This window comes from Macaca fascicularis, chromosome 13, assembly GCF_037993035.2.
Source record: "Macaca fascicularis isolate 582-1 chromosome 13, T2T-MFA8v1.1".
NCBI lineage: Eukaryota > Metazoa > Chordata > Mammalia > Primates > Cercopithecidae > Macaca > Macaca fascicularis.
In genome coordinates, this window is record NC_088387.1 from 368,257 (window position 1) to 385,411 (window position 17,155).

The following is a 17,155-nucleotide window of genomic DNA, read 5'->3' on the forward strand; positions in this document are numbered from 1 at the left end:
AAAAAGCTAGACACGCCCCTCTGTGGCCTCACACTTGCCTTCTCAGGCATGTCTGCCCCAGAAATGCCTTTGCACTGCCTTCTCCAAGAGACACATACGGGGCAAGAATATTTAGGCAGTGATTGTAGACATAGAAAACACTTGAAAGCCACCCAAATACATCTCTATCAAGGAAAAAAGCTGGCATAGTCACATTGTGGAATATGATACAGCTGTGAAAATGAACTGCCGTTAGAAGCATCAGCAATGAAAAATTACAGTGAACAAAGGAAATTACTGAAAAATACACTGCTATTCCACATACAGTTCACAAACTATAACATATGACATGGCTGAATAATATACAGAGAAATGATATAACTTATGAAAAGCAAGACAAACATTAACACATTAGTCCTATGTCTGGGTGAAGAAGGGAGACCCAGGTGATGAAAGAAGGGCGCATTGTAGCCTTTCAAGACACTCGATGCTAATGCATGATGACAACAGCGCAATTATTAATCTATCAGATTATGCATTCAGTTTTGTTTGTTTGTTTGTTTGCTTTTGAGGCGGAGTTTTGCTCATGTAGCCCAGGCTAGAGTGTAATGGCACGATCTCGGCTCGCTGCAACTTCTATCTCCTGGGTTCAAACAACTCTCCCACCTCAGCCTCCCGAGTAGCTGGGATCACAGGTGCCTGCCATGATGCTCAGCTAACTTTTTGTATTTTTTTAGTAGAGACGGGTTTCACCACATTGGCCAGGCTGGTCTTAAACACCTGACCTCAAATGATCCACCCGCCTCAGCCTCCGAAAGTGCTGGGCTTACAGACATGAGCCACCATGCCCAGCCAAATTTTATAGACTCTTAGGTGTCATATATTTCATAATTAAACATAAAAAACTAAATGTTTACTGTAGTTTGTAAATGAAAGAGCAATAAAAATTGTTGCAAACTTTTAAACATCAAACCTGTTGTATAGCTCATAGTGACCCTCCTATTAAGCTGTGGTAAGCTCCAATTGGTATTTCATTGTTATTTTCTAAAAACTAGGTGAACAGATGAAAAACAGAATTCAGTTTTAAAACAAGATATTAAGATAATGTTACTGGTTGAAAGTGTCCAGGTTGTTGGTGCCTTGAACCAAGAATTGGACGCAATGCAAAAATGGAGCAAGGAAAGAATGAAGCAGCAAAGCAGACATTTACGGAAAATGAAAGCACGCTCCACAGGGTGAGAGCGCCTGAGCACAGGGGGCCCGTTACTGAAGTTTCTAGGGCTTAAATCCCCTCTCGAGGTTTCCATTGGTTACTTGGTGTGTACCCTACGTAAATGAAGAGGATGAAGTAAAATTACAAAGTCATGTACTCGGTGTAAGCCCTGTGTAAATGGAGAGGATATTTCTTGTCATACCGCAAGAGTTTCCATTTGATTTCGTTCTCGGAAGTCAAGGTGAATCGGCCTTATGTTCCTGCCTCCAGACCCTTTTCTCCTGCCTCCGTGGAATGGATGGCAGGACATGGAAAATGGTTTTGTCCAAATGACACGTCCCAGGGCACTGGCAGCTGAGGACAAGAGGGAACCAGTTGGTGTCACTGAGGAACGCTCACCCGTGTCTCCACACCGCACAGAACAAAGTGAGTGTCCTTGTCCTGAACCCTCTGAAGTGAGTATCTCGCCTCAGGGCTTTCATGAAACCCTTTTTAGGAGAGGCTCCTTCTCTCTCCTTCTGCAGCCACAAGGCAGCAGGGATAGCCCCTCTCTCGCTGAAGTTCTTCTTAAAAAAACAAAGAGAATAAAATACTAGAATTAATGTAATGAATAATAAAATAATGAAAATGAAAGTATGTTTCACAGAAGCAGCTCTGGAATTTCATGTATTGGTGGCATTAAAAGCATAAAATGGGCCTATAGGCCTGGTGGGGTGGCTCATGCCTGTAATCCCAGCACTTTGGGAGTCTGAGGCAGGTGGATCACGAGGTCAGGAGATCGAGACCATCCTGGCTAACACAGTGAAACACCGTCTCTACTAAAAATACAAAAAATTCGCCATACATGGTGATGGGGCCCTGTAGTCCCAGCTACTCGGGAGGCTGAGGCAGGAGAATGGCGTGAACCCGGGAGGCCGAGCTTGTAGTGAGCCGATATCGCTTCACTGCACTCCAGCCTGGGCAACAGAACAAGACTCTGTCTAAAAAAAAAAAAAAAAGAAAGAAAAAAGAAAATGGGCCTATAGAGCTCCATTTAATGGCAAAAAATTAAGGAAAGAATAAAAAGACTCTGCTAATAATGGTGACGTGAGCTGCTCATATTGTCATTTTCTCTGGGACCTAATATTGGGGAGGAGGTGGGACCACCTGCCACCAGGCTCCAGGTGATTTTCGGGCTGTTCCCCCAAATCACTGCAGCCTCTTCCCTGCTGGTCCCTTGATCCTGCTGCTGTGCCGGGCGTCCTGAGTGGCAGGAGGCACCTCGGCAGCTTCCAGTGGGATAGGCCTGCGGCATTCTGAGCCTGAATGTCGTGATCACTAGGAAGTAAGGAGACATAAGCAGGAAGGATTCAGGGATGGAGCGGCCGCTTCTCAGGGATCAGTCTCGGGCCCGAGCTGAGAAGAATCCCCTTTCAGGACGATGGCTCCAGGCTGAGGTCAACGCTGTTTCTGTGCGTTATGATGACTGACCTGCATCCACAGGGAAGCGTATCCGGGCTCCTTTTTCCCAGGCAATGTTGGGAATACCTTGAAATGGGCACTGGTGGATTTCAATTCCAGCCTTCCAGAAGCCACTCCAAATGGAAATGGAGCTAACGGATGCAGGTGGAGTAAGTAAACAACTTTAGGTCCCAAACAACAATTTTCACATACAATATAGTGTACAGGGAAAAATAAAGCCTTGGGACCCCAACTCACAGCCAAAACGGAAAAAAATCATTAAGTTGGAAGCTGAATCATGCAAGAAACTGCCTTTCCTTTTGTTCCTAAGCAGATAGTTACAGATAGCTACATCTCCACAGGAAGCTGGTCTATGTTCACCTTATCTTATATAAAGGCTTATGTAGAGGACTGATTTACCGCATGTGAGATGAAGACGTAACTGATCCTTCCCCATCTGCTCTCTTTCTCTTGCAACCTGAGGAAGACCACAGGTTCCCTCTCTCCCCTCCTGCCCACCATTTTCCTCCAGCCCACCCTTCCCCTCCAGCCCACCCTTCCCTCCTGCCCACTCTTTTCCTCCAGCCCAGCCTTCCTCTCCAGCCCAGCCTTCTCCTCCAGCCCGCCTGGAAGAGGAAGAGGTCTGCAGCTTACATCAGAATCTCGAAGTTGACACCCAAAAAAGGTAAAAGATCCTGCGGGATGCTGGCATATACAACTAATGAGATAACGCTCTGGGTGTACATCCTAGCATACAGGAAGAGCATTCTTGTTCATGGCGGTGGTTTCAAATATTTCAGTGAGTTTTCCCTTGAATGCCTCAGTTGGGAGCCACTTCAGTTCAGCGCAGGAAGCAAGGGAGCTTCAAGGACTGGTAGTTATGAATTCAAGCTTATACACAGCGACAGATCACAGGTCTGTGGAAGATACTGGTCAATCAATATACAGAGGTAGCATTCCATAACTGAAGCATAGGGCATATCTGACTTCATCTGACAAGGCTAAAATCATGATTGTTTTTCTAACTGGGAAATTTATGTAACTTATTTGCCAATAAACAACCATCTCTCTCTCCCCATTTTCTGACATAACGCTAGTCGTTAGAGAAATGTTCCGATGATGTTCATGAAAGAACAAACCAGTGTCTTCCGCTTTAATACCACCTATTTCACACATATGACTCTTGCTGCTTCCATGTGACACTAAAAATATCGGGAGTGCCAGGAAGTCTCTTTAATCATCGTTCTCCAACGTGCTCAGGAGATGAAGTCATTCTGTGAAGTGGACTTCAGTTGACACCACTGAGAAAACGTCCTAGAGAAAGTAAAACTTGTAGTGGCCTCATACTTTACAGAAATAATCCAACTTCTTTCTTTCATTTCTCTCCGGTTTTTGGACATGAATTTTAATTGGTTCAGGGCGACCTGTTTCTGCATCAAAGTCTTGGGAAGCTTCCATCTGTTTTTATATTATATTATATTATATTATATTATATTATATTATATTATTTAGAAATAGAGTCTCACTGTGTCACTCAGGCCAAAGTGTAGTGGTATGATCACGGCTCACTGCAGTCTCAACCTCCCAGGCTCGAGCCAATCCTCAGGCCTCCACCACCTGAGTAGCTGGGACTGCAGGTGTGCCACCATGTCCTGCTAACGTTTTATTTTTATTTTTTTATTTTTTGTAGAGACAGGATCTCGTTATGTGGCCAAAGCGGGTCTCAAACTCCTGGTCTCAAGCAATCCTTGTGTCAGCCTCCTAAAGTGCTGAGATTATAGACATGAGCCATGGCACGCAGCTGATTTATTAGTTTATTTTCTCAGAACTCTATGCAACCTGATTCTTAATACATAAGGAAAGAGAAGCCAGTCAAAAGTGGAAGTAGTTGCACACAATGAAAGTGTCATTTGGCACTTAGACAAGAGAGGCGGATTGTAAAAATGAAAGATCTACATGTCGCAATTGGCTGTGGGCTTGGACTCCAGCACTTTTTATTTTTATTTTTTTAGGAGATAGTGTCTCACTCTCTTACTCAAGCTGGAGTGCAGTGATATAATCATAGCTCACTGTTATCTCAAACTCCTGAGTTCAAGTGATCCTCCTGCCTCGACCTCCCAAGTACCTGGGACTACAGATGTGCCATCGCTCCAGGTAATTTTTTTTTTTTTTTGAATTTTTGTAGAGACGAGGTCTCCCTGTGTTGCCCAGGCTAGTCTCAAACATGTGACCTCAAGCAATCGTTCCCCCTTGGCCTCTAAAGCACTGGGGTTATAGGTGTGAGTCACTGTACCCGGCCAAGAAACCAACCCCACCTGTTTTCTATATAAAGTTTAGCATCTAGATACGAAGCAAAATAAGTTTTCAAGATCAAGGAGTCTGAAGGGAAGCTGCTGGGAGGGGAATGGGCTCAAGGCAGCGTTTTCTGGTCTACAGTTTTGCTTATTCTTGGACTTTCCAAAGTCCTGAAAGAAGCAGAAGGAAAGTGAGAAGAGAGGAAGAGGCAGGAGGAAAGGAGGAGGGCTGCACCTCTGCGGTTGCAGATTAGCCCAAGCCGGCTCAGTGGCTGGGAAGGAAGGGAGGAAACCCCCAAGGCCGAAGGTGGAGTCAGAGTCCTGGGTCCAGCAGAGACTGGACAGGAGGAGGGTGCCGGGAGCCAAAGACCTTCCTGCTAGCACTGCAACCTCTTAAACTGCTTAGGCTTTTATCTAAATTTGATATGTCCGCATTTTGTAGACCTCCAAACCAAGTCACTCAGGGTAACCCAGACAGGAAGGGGAGGATGATAGGAGAAGGTGCCCCACCTGATGATGCCCTTCTGGCTTTTATCCATTCCTGGGAATGACTCTTTCTCCAACTCGGGGGATACCCCTATGGGAGAATACAGTGGCGTGGACCAGCAGTGGAGAATTCCAAGTCCAAAAAACGATTGGCATTTTCAAGGAAAGTAAGAAATCATCCTGCATATATGAAATATTGGGAAAAAGGTTGTTACTAATAATTCTCAAGCGACCACTCTGGTGAGACTAGGTTTCTCTGGGGATGTGTGGAGCAGGGTGTATGTACCGAGTGAGCACATCCCACCCTTCAGACTCCTTCAGCTCCTGTCTACTGTAGCAGTCAGAGGGCAACTCCTGTCCTCATCTCCTCTGAGCGACCCACTCACTCATTCACTCACTCATTCATTCACTCGTTAACTCATTCACTCACTCACTCATTCACTCATTCACTCCTTCACTCGCTCACTCACTCATTCACTCACCCTTCTACTCACTTGCTCATTCATTTACTCATTCACTCACTCATTCACTGACCCATTCACTCACGCACTCACTCATTCACTCACCCATTCACTCACTCAGTCATTCCCTAACTCACCCTTTCACTCACTCACCCATTCACTCATTCACTCACTCATTCACTCACTTATTCACTCACTCACTCATTTCCTCATTCATTCACTCAATCATTCACTCACTCAAATCATTCACTCATTCACTCACTCATTCACCTCTTCACTCACTCATTCACTCATCCTTTACTCACACACTCACTCATTTATTGACTCATTCACTCACTCGTTCATTCACTCACTCAATTCTTCACTCCCTCATTCACTTGTTCGCTCACTGACTCATTCACTCACTCTTTCCCTCACCCATTCACTCACTCACCCACTCATCTGTTCACTCACTCATTCACCCACTCACCCATTCACTAAGTCACTCATTCATTCACTCACTCACTCACTCATCACTCATTTATTCCCTCGGTCACTCACTCATTCACTCACTTATTCACTTGCTTATTCACTCACTCATTCACTAAGACGCTCATTCATTCACTTACTCACTTATTCACTCACCCATTCACTCACTCACTCATTCACTCATTGACTCCCTTGGCAATTCATTCACTCACTCACGGTCACTCATTCAGTCATTTACCCACTCACTCACTCATTTCTCCTTCCCTCATCCACTCACTCACTCATTCACTGACTGACACTCACTCACCCATTCACTCATTTACTCACTCATTTACTCCTTCACTCACTCACTCACTCACTCCCTCCCTCCCTCCTTCATTCATTCATTCAGCAGCACCCATGACAGGTTCACTCTGTCCTGGGCTCTGCTGTTGCCCTGGGACTGCAGCAGGGAAGAGTCAAAGATCTCTGAATCCACGGCATTCAGAGTTCAGCCAGGGGACCTTTCGAGAAGCCCAGCAGATAGGTGAAATGCCCCATGTGTGACACTGACGAGGATGTTTTAAGAGCAGCAGGGAGGGAACAGGAGTGTGCATGGAGCCCAAAATTTCTAAGAGGGTGATCTGGGGAGGCCTCACCGTGCAGGAGACCTTGCAGGACAGACCTGTGGAAAGTGGGCAGAGTCGGTAGGGAGAGGAGGGCCTGGGTTGAGGAAAGAGCAGGCTAGGCCTGAGGTTGTCGGGTGCCTGCATGGGCCTCTGGGCAGCACCAGGATCTGAAGGGACCAGAGGACAGGCCAGTGTGGCTTGTGTGGGGTCTGTGACTCCGAGTCAGCAGAGAAGATGCCTGAATTACATCCTGATAGGTGCACCCTGACTTTGAAGCTGAGGACACCCGAGACATGGAGGTGGGGTGGAGGTTGGGGCAGAGCAGGGGATGAGGAGGGAGCCTGTTCCGGTCCAGGTCAAAGGTGGTGGCCTGGCCCTAGTGGCTCCAGATGCAATGAAGAGCCAATGGGGACTTTCCTGAGGGACTTAGATGCCAGGGTGGAAGAGCACTGCAAGGCTTCAGCCTGAGCCCCTGGGAGGATGGAGTCACCAGGAGCTGAGGTAAGGAAGACTGAGCGATGGGGGGTTGTGTGGGGGGTGCAGAGGCCTGAGCTCAGTTTGGCCCCTGCAGATTTGAGATGCCCACTCCATGCACAGGCCGAGACAGCAGAGAAGGGGAAGAGGCTGCAGCTCAGGTAGCCCTGGGATGTGCAGCCCCACATGCTGGGGCACTGGGTCATGGTGTCCTCATGGCTGGGAGCTGCTTCCCTCCTGGGATGCCAGAACTCCTTTAGGGCACATCGGCAACTCCTGCGCTCACCACTGAGGGGAAGTGGGAAGGGCAGCTGTCCCTATGCATGTTCTCCTTCACCTTGTCCTAGGCAGGTCCCAGGCAGCACCACCCTCCCAAGTGGCTCCCCTTGGCTGCTGTCTCTAGTGTTCACAGCCAGACCCTAGAAGAGGGCTGGACTCAGCGGCTCACTTCTGATGAATAGAACCAGGCAAAAGAGATGGTGGTCTCTCCTGAGATTGGATTGGGAGGAGCTGAGGTTCTGTCCACTGAAACTCTCCCCCTGGCTCTTGGTAGGTGCTAGTTCTGGCAAAGCCAGTCACCCGCCCAGGGCAGAGGGCAACCTGAAGCTGATGCCACAGAGAGACTGGGGCCTTCAGTCCAACAGCCTGCAAGCAACAGAATCCTGCCAGCAACACAGAAGTGAGCATGGAAGCAGCTCCTCCCCTGATGAGCCTGAGCCTTCAGAAGACACAGCAGCCCTAGGCAGACACCTGCTGCAGCCCTGGAGAGCCCCTGGGGCAGAGGGCCCAGTGAAGCCTGCCTGAACTCCTGGCCCAAGGAGTAATCATTCCTGGGGTATAAGTGTGTGCTGGTGTGGGCCTTTGGAGTAATCTGTCAAGGGACAATAAAGAACAAGCACACACCTCAGGTCCTACTGGGTGGAAGCTGTACGGTCAGCACGGCATGTAATATCTTCCTCTTGAATTAGAAGATTCATTGCTAAGGCCAAAGTTAAAAAAAAAAAAAAAAAAAAACCTCTAGTTGTAGCAACATTGAAATACATGACTTTCAAAAAAAAAAAAAAAAAGCCATAGCTATTCTTTTCCATCTTTGCTACAGGTATATATTAATATATGTTAATTCCCTGACTGACTGAGCAAGGGGCCAAACTCATAAGAACAGATGTGTGAGGACCGTCAGTGACCACCCTGACCCCAGCCCTTATACACAGACAAACTTTTGAACATAATCCGTAACCTTGGGGGTCTTGACACTCTAAATTTTATTGTTTTTCATTAGCTATTTCTATTCCCTAAACAATACCTGTTCATCGCAGAGAAAAATGGCATTGCCTATACTAAGCAAAAGAAAGGAAATAAAATGCTCAGAAACATTTACAGATGTATGCAGACTCACACACACACACACACACACACACACACGCACGCACGCACTCACACACAGGCTCGCACTGCGTCTAGGCCTGCCTTTTCACTTATTTGTATGTCCTGAACATATTTCCATGTCAGTAGACACATATCTTTGTAGCGGTAACAGCAACTAAATATTATTGCAGCGCATATTTTTACCATCATTTATTTAACTCATCATGTTTGAACTGTTAGGTTGTATCTATCATTTTCTGTATTACAGACAATTTGATGACAAATGACCAATCCCCTAATGTTCAATATAAAAATATCAATTGTATAAGGAGATAACGGGTATTTGGCTAAAATAAAATTCAGTGTGGCCCACCTTCTCCACATGTAACGTGCTCTAAAAAGGCATGAATAATTAAATTAGCCCTTCTATTCTCCAGCACAGATCCTGAGCCCAACTGTGGGTGCAGGTGCTTAGAGCCTCGGTCTGCTCTTCTGCCCGCCAGAAGGCAAAGGCCACTCAACTGCCACCTTAAGACAGCCAGGATTCGCCTCTCCCTTTTAATTAATAGAATAATGCTCAGGTTCACTGCATGAGAGCAGCGCTCTCTGACTTTGCATTCATCAGGATAACCTAGGTGGTTTGTTTAAAACTACACATTTCCTGGCTGAGCTCCCAGAAACTGGACTTCAGTGGTTTAATGGGGGTGTGCATAGGACAGGTGATTCTGAGGACCACGAGGGGTTAGGAATTTCGCCGTTAATTCTGGCCAAGGGAGAGATTAGACCATCCAGCATTGTCTGCAGCATATATTTTTTTTCCTCTTTTGCAATGAATATTTGATGCTCAGCGGGATGAGCCCCAGGATGAGGCACACATCCAAGAAAAATCCATGCCTCTCCATCTTTTCCCCAGGATTGCCCTTTGGTGAGACTCTCCTTTGCGATTGCTTCACTTTCCCGGGTTCATAGAACAAACCTCTTCTTAGTCTCTTTTGTTGTTTCCTATCTGTTCAACAAACACCCACTGCGCAGGACCATCCTCCGGAAAGCCCTCGAGTGGGGCCGTTTGGGAGCCCTTCTTCGTGGGGTGAGCACTGAAGGAACCGGGATCCCATAAGCCCGTGCTTTTGTAGGGGCTGCTCCCTGTCCCATCGCAGGTAACTGGCACCAGGCTGTTAAGCTGTGGATGGGCAACTGGCACAGCGCTTTGAATGTGCGTATTTCAGCACGTGGAGTTGGCCGGTGAAGTCAGCCGAGGTCGGCACAGCGTACAGCAGCGCGCCTGTCCGTAGGGAGGAAGTGTCGTCCCGCCTCCCCGCCAGGTCAGTCCCGTTGCGCCTCCTCCTATCCCACTCTGACTTTCGCGCGCCCATGCGTCTCTGAGTGTAGCGCCCCGATACTCTTCCCCACCCCAAGGATTCTTCTCCCCACGGGACGAGCTGGGGGCCCGGGAGCGCCACAGACCCCGTGGACCCAGGAAATCGCTGCTTCGTCATAGCTAAGCTCGCCGCGCTCAGCTTTTCCCACCACCTGGAGGATCCACTCTCCGTGCGTCCTTCCCGACCTCAGGCTGCAGAGAAAACGTGGGGGCGGGGATCGAGGAAGCCGCGCGCAGAGGCTCCTAGCGCAGCCCCAGGAGGAATCCTGCTGCCACCAAGAAGCTGTGCGCGCGGCCGGGCTCGGCGCTGACAACAGCCGGATCTACCGGGCCTGCCGCGAGCCTCCGCGTCCAGGTGGGGTCTCCGCGCCCCAATTCCACCCCACCCCGCCATCGGCGCTCCCCGCAAGTGCGGAGTTTCCACCGGCCCCGGCGTTCGCGCCCACTCACGGTCTCCCTTGCCCCCCCCCTCCCCGCCCCGGGAGATGCTCCCGGCGTTCTATTCCGCCCTGCCTTGGCCCGCCCAGCGAACGATGTGACCCCGCCCCCTTGCGGTCTCCCCTCCCCCGGTCGCTGCCCCTGCCCCCACCTGTGGCGCTCCGGGCATCTCTAAAGGCCCCAACCAGAGTCCTCCAACCCACCCGCAAGGGTAGCACACCGGCAACGCGGCCCCACCCCCAGGGACTCCGCCCACTTGTGGTGTTACCCCCGCCTCCGCGACCTCACCCACCGCTAGCGCGGCAGCCACCTACGACGACCCCCGCGTAGGTCCTCCTGCTCACACCCGGCCCCGGCCAGCCCCTGCCCCTTTCTCTGCCCCTTTCCCTGCCCCTGCCCCTGCCCCTAGCCGCGCCCCACCCCCGCAGCCCCTCCTGTGCGCTTGGGCCCCGCCCGTCAAGGCCCTTTGACGCTAGGGCCGGGCGGGGGCGCGGGCGGGGCAGCGTTTCCGAGTCGGGCGCACGCGGGCAGGGTCTCCATTGCCTGCTGCGCACCCGGACTAGCGGCTGCCCTCGGCCTCCTCGTCTTGGACGCGGAAGACTCCCGGGCCCCCAAGGGCTCCTTGCGGAAGTTCCTGGAGCAGCTCTCCGGGGCCGGCAAGGCCATCGGCGTGCTGACCAGCGGGGGACATGCTCAAGGTGCGCGCCCCCCTCCGGGCGGCGAGGGAGGGACGGACGGAGAAGGGGAGAAGAGGGAGAAGGGGAGAACAGGGCGAAGGGGATGGGGGAACCGGGCAGAAGAGGGGGAAGCGATGGGAGGACCCGGGGAAAGGTGGGGAAGCGATGGGAAGAACTGGGGAGAAGAGCGGGGAAGCGATGGGAAGAACTGGGGAGAAGCCCGTGCCCGGGAGCGGCAGGGGTACCTGCGGGGCGGCGGGAGCCGGCAAGGCAGCCCCGGGGTCCATGCCGGGTGGGGCGGAGGAGGAAGGAACATGGCGATAGGAACCTCCATTCGGAAAATAGTGAGCTTTCCACCCTCTCCGGTTTATGTTTTAAATTGAGCCTGGTAGAGGGGGTCGCCTGGAGCACCTTCCGGGGTCGTTCTGCCTCTGAGCTGTAGGATGGGGCCGGGCTTCCCCTCCGAATCCTGGGTACAGCGCGATCACTTCTTAAGTTGCCCCCGCCCCCCAACTCCGCCCCACGCCACCCCCCAGCTTGTCGAGGAAGAAAGGGCCGGATCCCGGCGGGCCTCCTGTCGCCTCGGGCCCCCCGCGGCGTGGGCGGGGTCCCGGCTGCTGCAATGCGGGAAACGGCAGGGGTGCTCTGGGTTCCCGCCTAGCGTCTCCGAGGCAGTCAGGCAGCCCCTCGCGTTTCCGTTGGAAGATTTTAAAAAAGGGTTTCCTGCGCTCGCATGTGCTGTCGCCTTCCGGCTCGTGACAAAACCGAAAACTAAAATGGGTCCCAGGCCCTCCCCGCCAGCCTCCGCGGACGGGAAGGAGCAGGAATCGGGGACTCCGGGACGTCAGTGGCGCTGCAGCGCGGGCTCTGGGCTTCCCCTGTCCTGTAATGTGGAAAGGGCTCTCCAGGAGGGGCCGAGCCTGGGCCCACGACGCAGGCGCTCCGGGAGGACATTTAACATTGAAGAGCGAGAGGTGGTGGAGACTGCGCTCCCCAGGCCCCAGGTGCACGTAGGGGCACCGGTGCCCAGGTTCAGGAGGGTGAGGCCTTCTTGGCCAGGTAGCCTTGTTAAATCTATCTGAAAATCACAGATAACTAAGTATCAAGTCGTCACAGATCATTTTAGTATCCTGAATGAGATGGCTACGGAAAACATGAAAACGTCGTTACTGGTTACGTGCATGATGCATCCAAAACATTGTTACCTGCACAGTGGCAGCACTGATATTTGTGGGCTTTTGAACGTGTGGACTGGAGTGTTAAGAGCCCTTCAGAGTTATGACAGTAGTTTGATTTGAATGTTCTTTTCTTGGCGAATAAATGCTGTACATTGAATTTACCCAGGAAACTAGGAAGGTGAACCCACACGAAGGACACAGGCCTGTGGGCTGCTCCAGGCGCCCTTAGGGCGTTGCAGGGCCTGAGCCATGCGCTTCCTGCTCAGCCTCCTGAGAGCCGTGACGGCGTCTCTGTTCTGCCTCACACTGGACCCGCTAGTTTCATATTCTTGTTATGGTTCCGAGGCTACAAGCGGTTGGATTCTGTGAGACACTCTCTGTCTTCCTCCTCCGGCTGCTTTCAAATGGGTCGTCTTTTTTTAGAACTGATTTTTTAAGCAGTGATTGATGGGGTGAGTTGTAGTGCTGTCCTGAACTGCAGAGGGAGCGCATTGAGGAACCTGGGTTTTGATGCTGTGCACATCAGCAGAGTCACCAGCCCAGGGCCCTGTCAGTCCCATTATTAAGCTCATTTCTTGCTCTTGTCATCGTTACTCAGACGCCTTAAAAAAAAAGCAAACTCCTGCTTACCGTCACTGGCTGAGTTTGGCAAATGGGTGTTTACCCTGGAAAGAGGAGCATTTTGTCCTCTGGAACGTCTAAGGCGCCCTTTGGTGAGGTGGTCTGTTTCTGACCACTCTATCCCGTGGGCGTCCTTCCTACTTCCACCTTCCCTTTCCGAACGCCTCCGCCTCCAGGGCTTTAACTTTCCTTCTGTGTGTGTGCCACGCAGAGGTTATGACTGTTGTGCCAGTGCCCTGTTTTTTCTTTCTTTCTTTCTTTCTTTCTTTCTTTCTTTCTTTCTTTCTTTCTTTCTTTCTTTTTTCTTTTCTTTTCTTTTTTCTTTCTTTCTTTCTTTCTCTCTCTTTCTTTCTCTCTCTTTCTCTCTTTCTTTCTTTCTTTCTTTTCTTTTCTTTTCTTTTCTTTTTTCTTTCTTTCTTTATTTCCCTCTCTTTCTTTCTCTCTCTTTCTCTCTTTCTCTCTTTCTTTCTTTCTTTCTTTCTTTCTTTCTTTCTTTCTTTTTTTTTTTTTTTTTTGAGACGGAGTCTCGCTCTGTAGCCCAGGCTGGAGTGCAGTGGCCGGATCTCAGCTCACTGCAAGCTCCGCCTCCCGGGTTCACGCCATTCTCCGGCCTCAGCCTCCAGAGTAGCTGGGACTACAGGCGCCCGCCACCTCGCCCGGCTAATTTTTTGTATTTTTTAGTAGAGACGGGGTTTCACCGTGTTAGCCAGGATGGTCTCGATCTCCTGACCTCGTGATCCGCCCATCTCGGCCTCCCAAAGTGCTGGGATTACAGGCTTGAGCCACCGCGCCCGGCCCTTTCTTTCTTTCTTTCTTTCTTTCTTTCTTTCTTTCTTTCTTTCTTTCTTTCTTTCTTTCTTTCTTTTCTTTCTTTTCTTTTCTTTTCTTTTCTTTTCTTTTCTTTTCTTTTCTTTTCTTTTCTTTTTGCTGAGGGCCCAAAACTTGCTGCATCTCAAAAGAAGCAATTGCATCCATTTGTTCGCGATGAGCATAAACTGCTCTTTAAGGGAGACTAATTGGTAAACCCGGCTGCTGTGGGTAGAAAGACAGAGGTGGCTGCGGAAGCAGGGCTCTGCCTCTTGGAAGCCTGCACAACCTTCCTGCTTTCTTTCTTCAATATCCGCGGGGGGGGGGGGGGTGGTGGTTAATTTTAATAAGCCCTGGAAACCAACAAAGCAGGAAAGTGCTAAGACATTGAGGTGTGAGATTTAAAATGACAACCAGCAGCCTCTCATTCTTCCTTCACTGAGGAAGGAAGGAACCAGTTGCCTCTTCGTTTTGGGGCTGCAGGGTATGTTTGGCAGAGACACTGGCCCTTTGTGCTGTGTGACTCATGAATTGAGATAGTTCTTTACTAAGTGTTTTGTGCAGTAGGTATGAAAATGGGGAAAGAGGGAGCACTGTCCTTGGTGGAGAGGCGTGGAGAGACGCTGTGATACATAGCGAGTCCTTTTTTTCTGGGCTCCTGGTTTTCAATCTTTTTCTTCTTTTTTTCCTAACAGCTTGAAAGATGATTTTTGTGTCTTAATTAAAAGATTGAAGACTGTGGGTCAGACCCAAACTAATTCCATTGGCATCAAAGAAAAGGATTCTTTACATATTTATCTATAGGCACAATTTATTTTTTTATTTTTTGCTGAATTATCTGGTTAGTCAAATCATACATTAGAGAAGCAATATTAAAAATTAAAAAATAAAAAATGTGTCTGTAAACGTATCCCCCTTCCATTCCAGTCTTTGTTTCTGTGTAATTTTAGAACCTTGGACCATGATGTACATAGAGTTTATATTCTTTTAATATCTTGCTACTTCATTGTTTTCATGTTTAATCTTTGGGTTGATGTATCACAGGTTACTTGACCGTTTCTTACAGGTGTTTGGTTTAGTTTTTTTTTTCCCTTAACGCTAATGTAAATTTGAGTGTTTGGATGGTAGTTTTAGCAGAATTTAAGGCAGAGTCTCAGTTAGGGTGATGGATCGATTTATAGTCCCTAGTTTGAGGAGAGAGGTGGCAATATGCCCTTTCTTCTAAAATTGATATGTTAAATCACAATGGACATTTACATGATTTTGAGCACTTGGGACTCCCCTGGGGTTCACTGGTATTGCACGGTCCGGGCTGGGGATCTTCTGCTGGAGAGGCCCCCAGCGTGCCCAGCGCAGGGTCCTGAGTGTGTTGCTGCAGGACAAGCTCTGGGCTTTGCCCTGCAGCGGCCGTCGCTCTGGGAAGAGCTGGCTGCTCCAGGAATGAGGCCTATGCTCTGAAGCTCACATTCAGCAGACCAGCAAAGGTCAGCACAGATGACCTTATATGAATCATTCATTTAACAAGCATTCATGGAATACACATTCCATGCAGTTGGAACTTAGAGTGGAAGGCCATCAGTTCACTGTTGTCTCAGCAGAACTTTGTCCCTGGGTCCCTGTTGAACTTAGAGTGGAAGGCCATCTGCTCACTATTGTCTGAGCAGAGCTTGGTCCCTGGGTCCCTGTTGAACTTAGAGTGGAAGGCCATCAACTCACTGTTGTCTGAGCAGAGCTTGGTCCCTGGGTCCCTGTTGAACTTAGAGTGGAAGGCCATCAGCTCACTGTTGTCTGAGCAGAGCTTGGTCTCTGGCTCCCTTTTGTAGCCTCCGCTCCTAGGAGGTGCACGGTGAGTGTTGGGGGACCCTCCACAGGCACAATTGCTGAACAAGGACCCCTCCCAAGGGTGTCAGCCCTAGGCCCTGAGCTCTGAAGAGGAGGAAGGCATTCCTGGGGCCATCTCCCCTTCTGGATACTGAGCTCTGCACAGAGAGAAACTCTTCCACATTCACTGCAGTGAAGTTCATACTTTAGAGACTGGGGCCTGCATTCCCCAGAATTTCCATGGCCACAGGTGGTGGCCGCACCATGCGACTGGTGTCTATGTTCCCTGGAATTTCCGTGGCCATAGATGGTGGCTGTACCATGTGACTGGGGTCTGCATTCCCTGGAATTTCCGTGACTGCAGGTGGTGGCTGCACCATGCGACTGGAGTCTGTGTTCCCCAGGATTTCTGTGACCACAGGTGGTAGCTGCACCATGCGACTGGAGTCTGTGTTCCCCAGGATTTCTGTGACCACAGGTGGTAGCTGTACCATGTAACTGAGGGTCTGCGTTCCCCTGAATTTCCGTGGCCATAGGTGGTGGCTGTACCATGGGAATGAGGGTCTCTGTTCTCTGGAATTTCCATGGCCATAGGTAGTGGCTGTACCATGCGACTGGGGTCTGCGTTCTCCAGAATTTCTGTGGCTGCAGGCTGTGGCTGCACCATGCGACTGGGGTATGCATTCCTCGGAATTTCCGTGGCCATATATGGTGGCTGTACCATGTGACTGAGGGTCTGCATTCCTTGGAATTTCCATGGCCATAGATAGTGGCTGTACCATGTGTCTGAGGGTCTGCGTTCTCTGGAATTTCTGTGGCTGCAGATAGTGGCTGTACCATGTGACTGAGGGTCTGCATTCCTGGAATTTCTGTGGTCGCACATGGTGGCTGTACCATACAACTGGGGTCTACATTCCCTGGAATTTCCTTGGCCACAGGCGGTGGCTGCACCATGCATCAGGTCTTCTGTCTCAGGAGTTGGTGCCATTGTCTCTGTTATTCCCTCGCCTGACACACAGAGGCAGTTCCTGACTTTATCACTCCCAGGAAACACACAGGCATCTGTTTTGGATCCTTGTTTTATTTCCCCATCACCTTTCTCATCAAAGGGAAATTCACATCCCTCTAAAGCTGAAAATGGTGTGGGGCCCCCTGGTGGTCTTTCCAAGGCATTATCAGCAGGTAAATTAGATCATGTGGGCCAGTGTACCTGAAATGAAAACAGAAAGGTAAGTCGTGTCACTAAGCTTTGGTGGGAGATTCAGGGTCTTTGTTAGTGGCAGAATCATCCAAAGTAAGTTGTTTGTTCACTGCAGATCTAGATGGTTGGCTGTGTCAGGATTAACCTTAGCCAGTGTCGACAGAGTGTCGCTTAATCCTCACAGAAGCGTGTCAAGTACATTGAAGAATAGCTGCCAAGTTTGCTATTGTCGGGAGAGAGGCAGGT

At 49.8% G+C, this 17,155-nt stretch overlaps 1 protein-coding gene across 1 annotated transcript in view; it reads left to right on the forward strand.

Moving 5' to 3' along the window:
- The first annotated feature begins 9,999 nt into the window (after nucleotides 1-9,999).
- Nucleotides 10,000-17,155, forward strand: part of LOC141408391 (uncharacterized) — a 45,561-nt gene continuing 38,405 nt past the window's right edge. Inside the window, exons 1-4 of the mRNA XM_074012524.1 lie at nucleotides 10,000-10,076; nucleotides 10,358-10,521; nucleotides 10,848-10,930; nucleotides 11,014-11,302. Of these exons, the coding sequence (XP_073868625.1) occupies nucleotides 10,000-10,076; nucleotides 10,358-10,521; nucleotides 10,848-10,930; nucleotides 11,014-11,302 (613 nt within the window). The remainder of the gene's footprint in view (nucleotides 10,077-10,357; nucleotides 10,522-10,847; nucleotides 10,931-11,013; nucleotides 11,303-17,155) is intronic.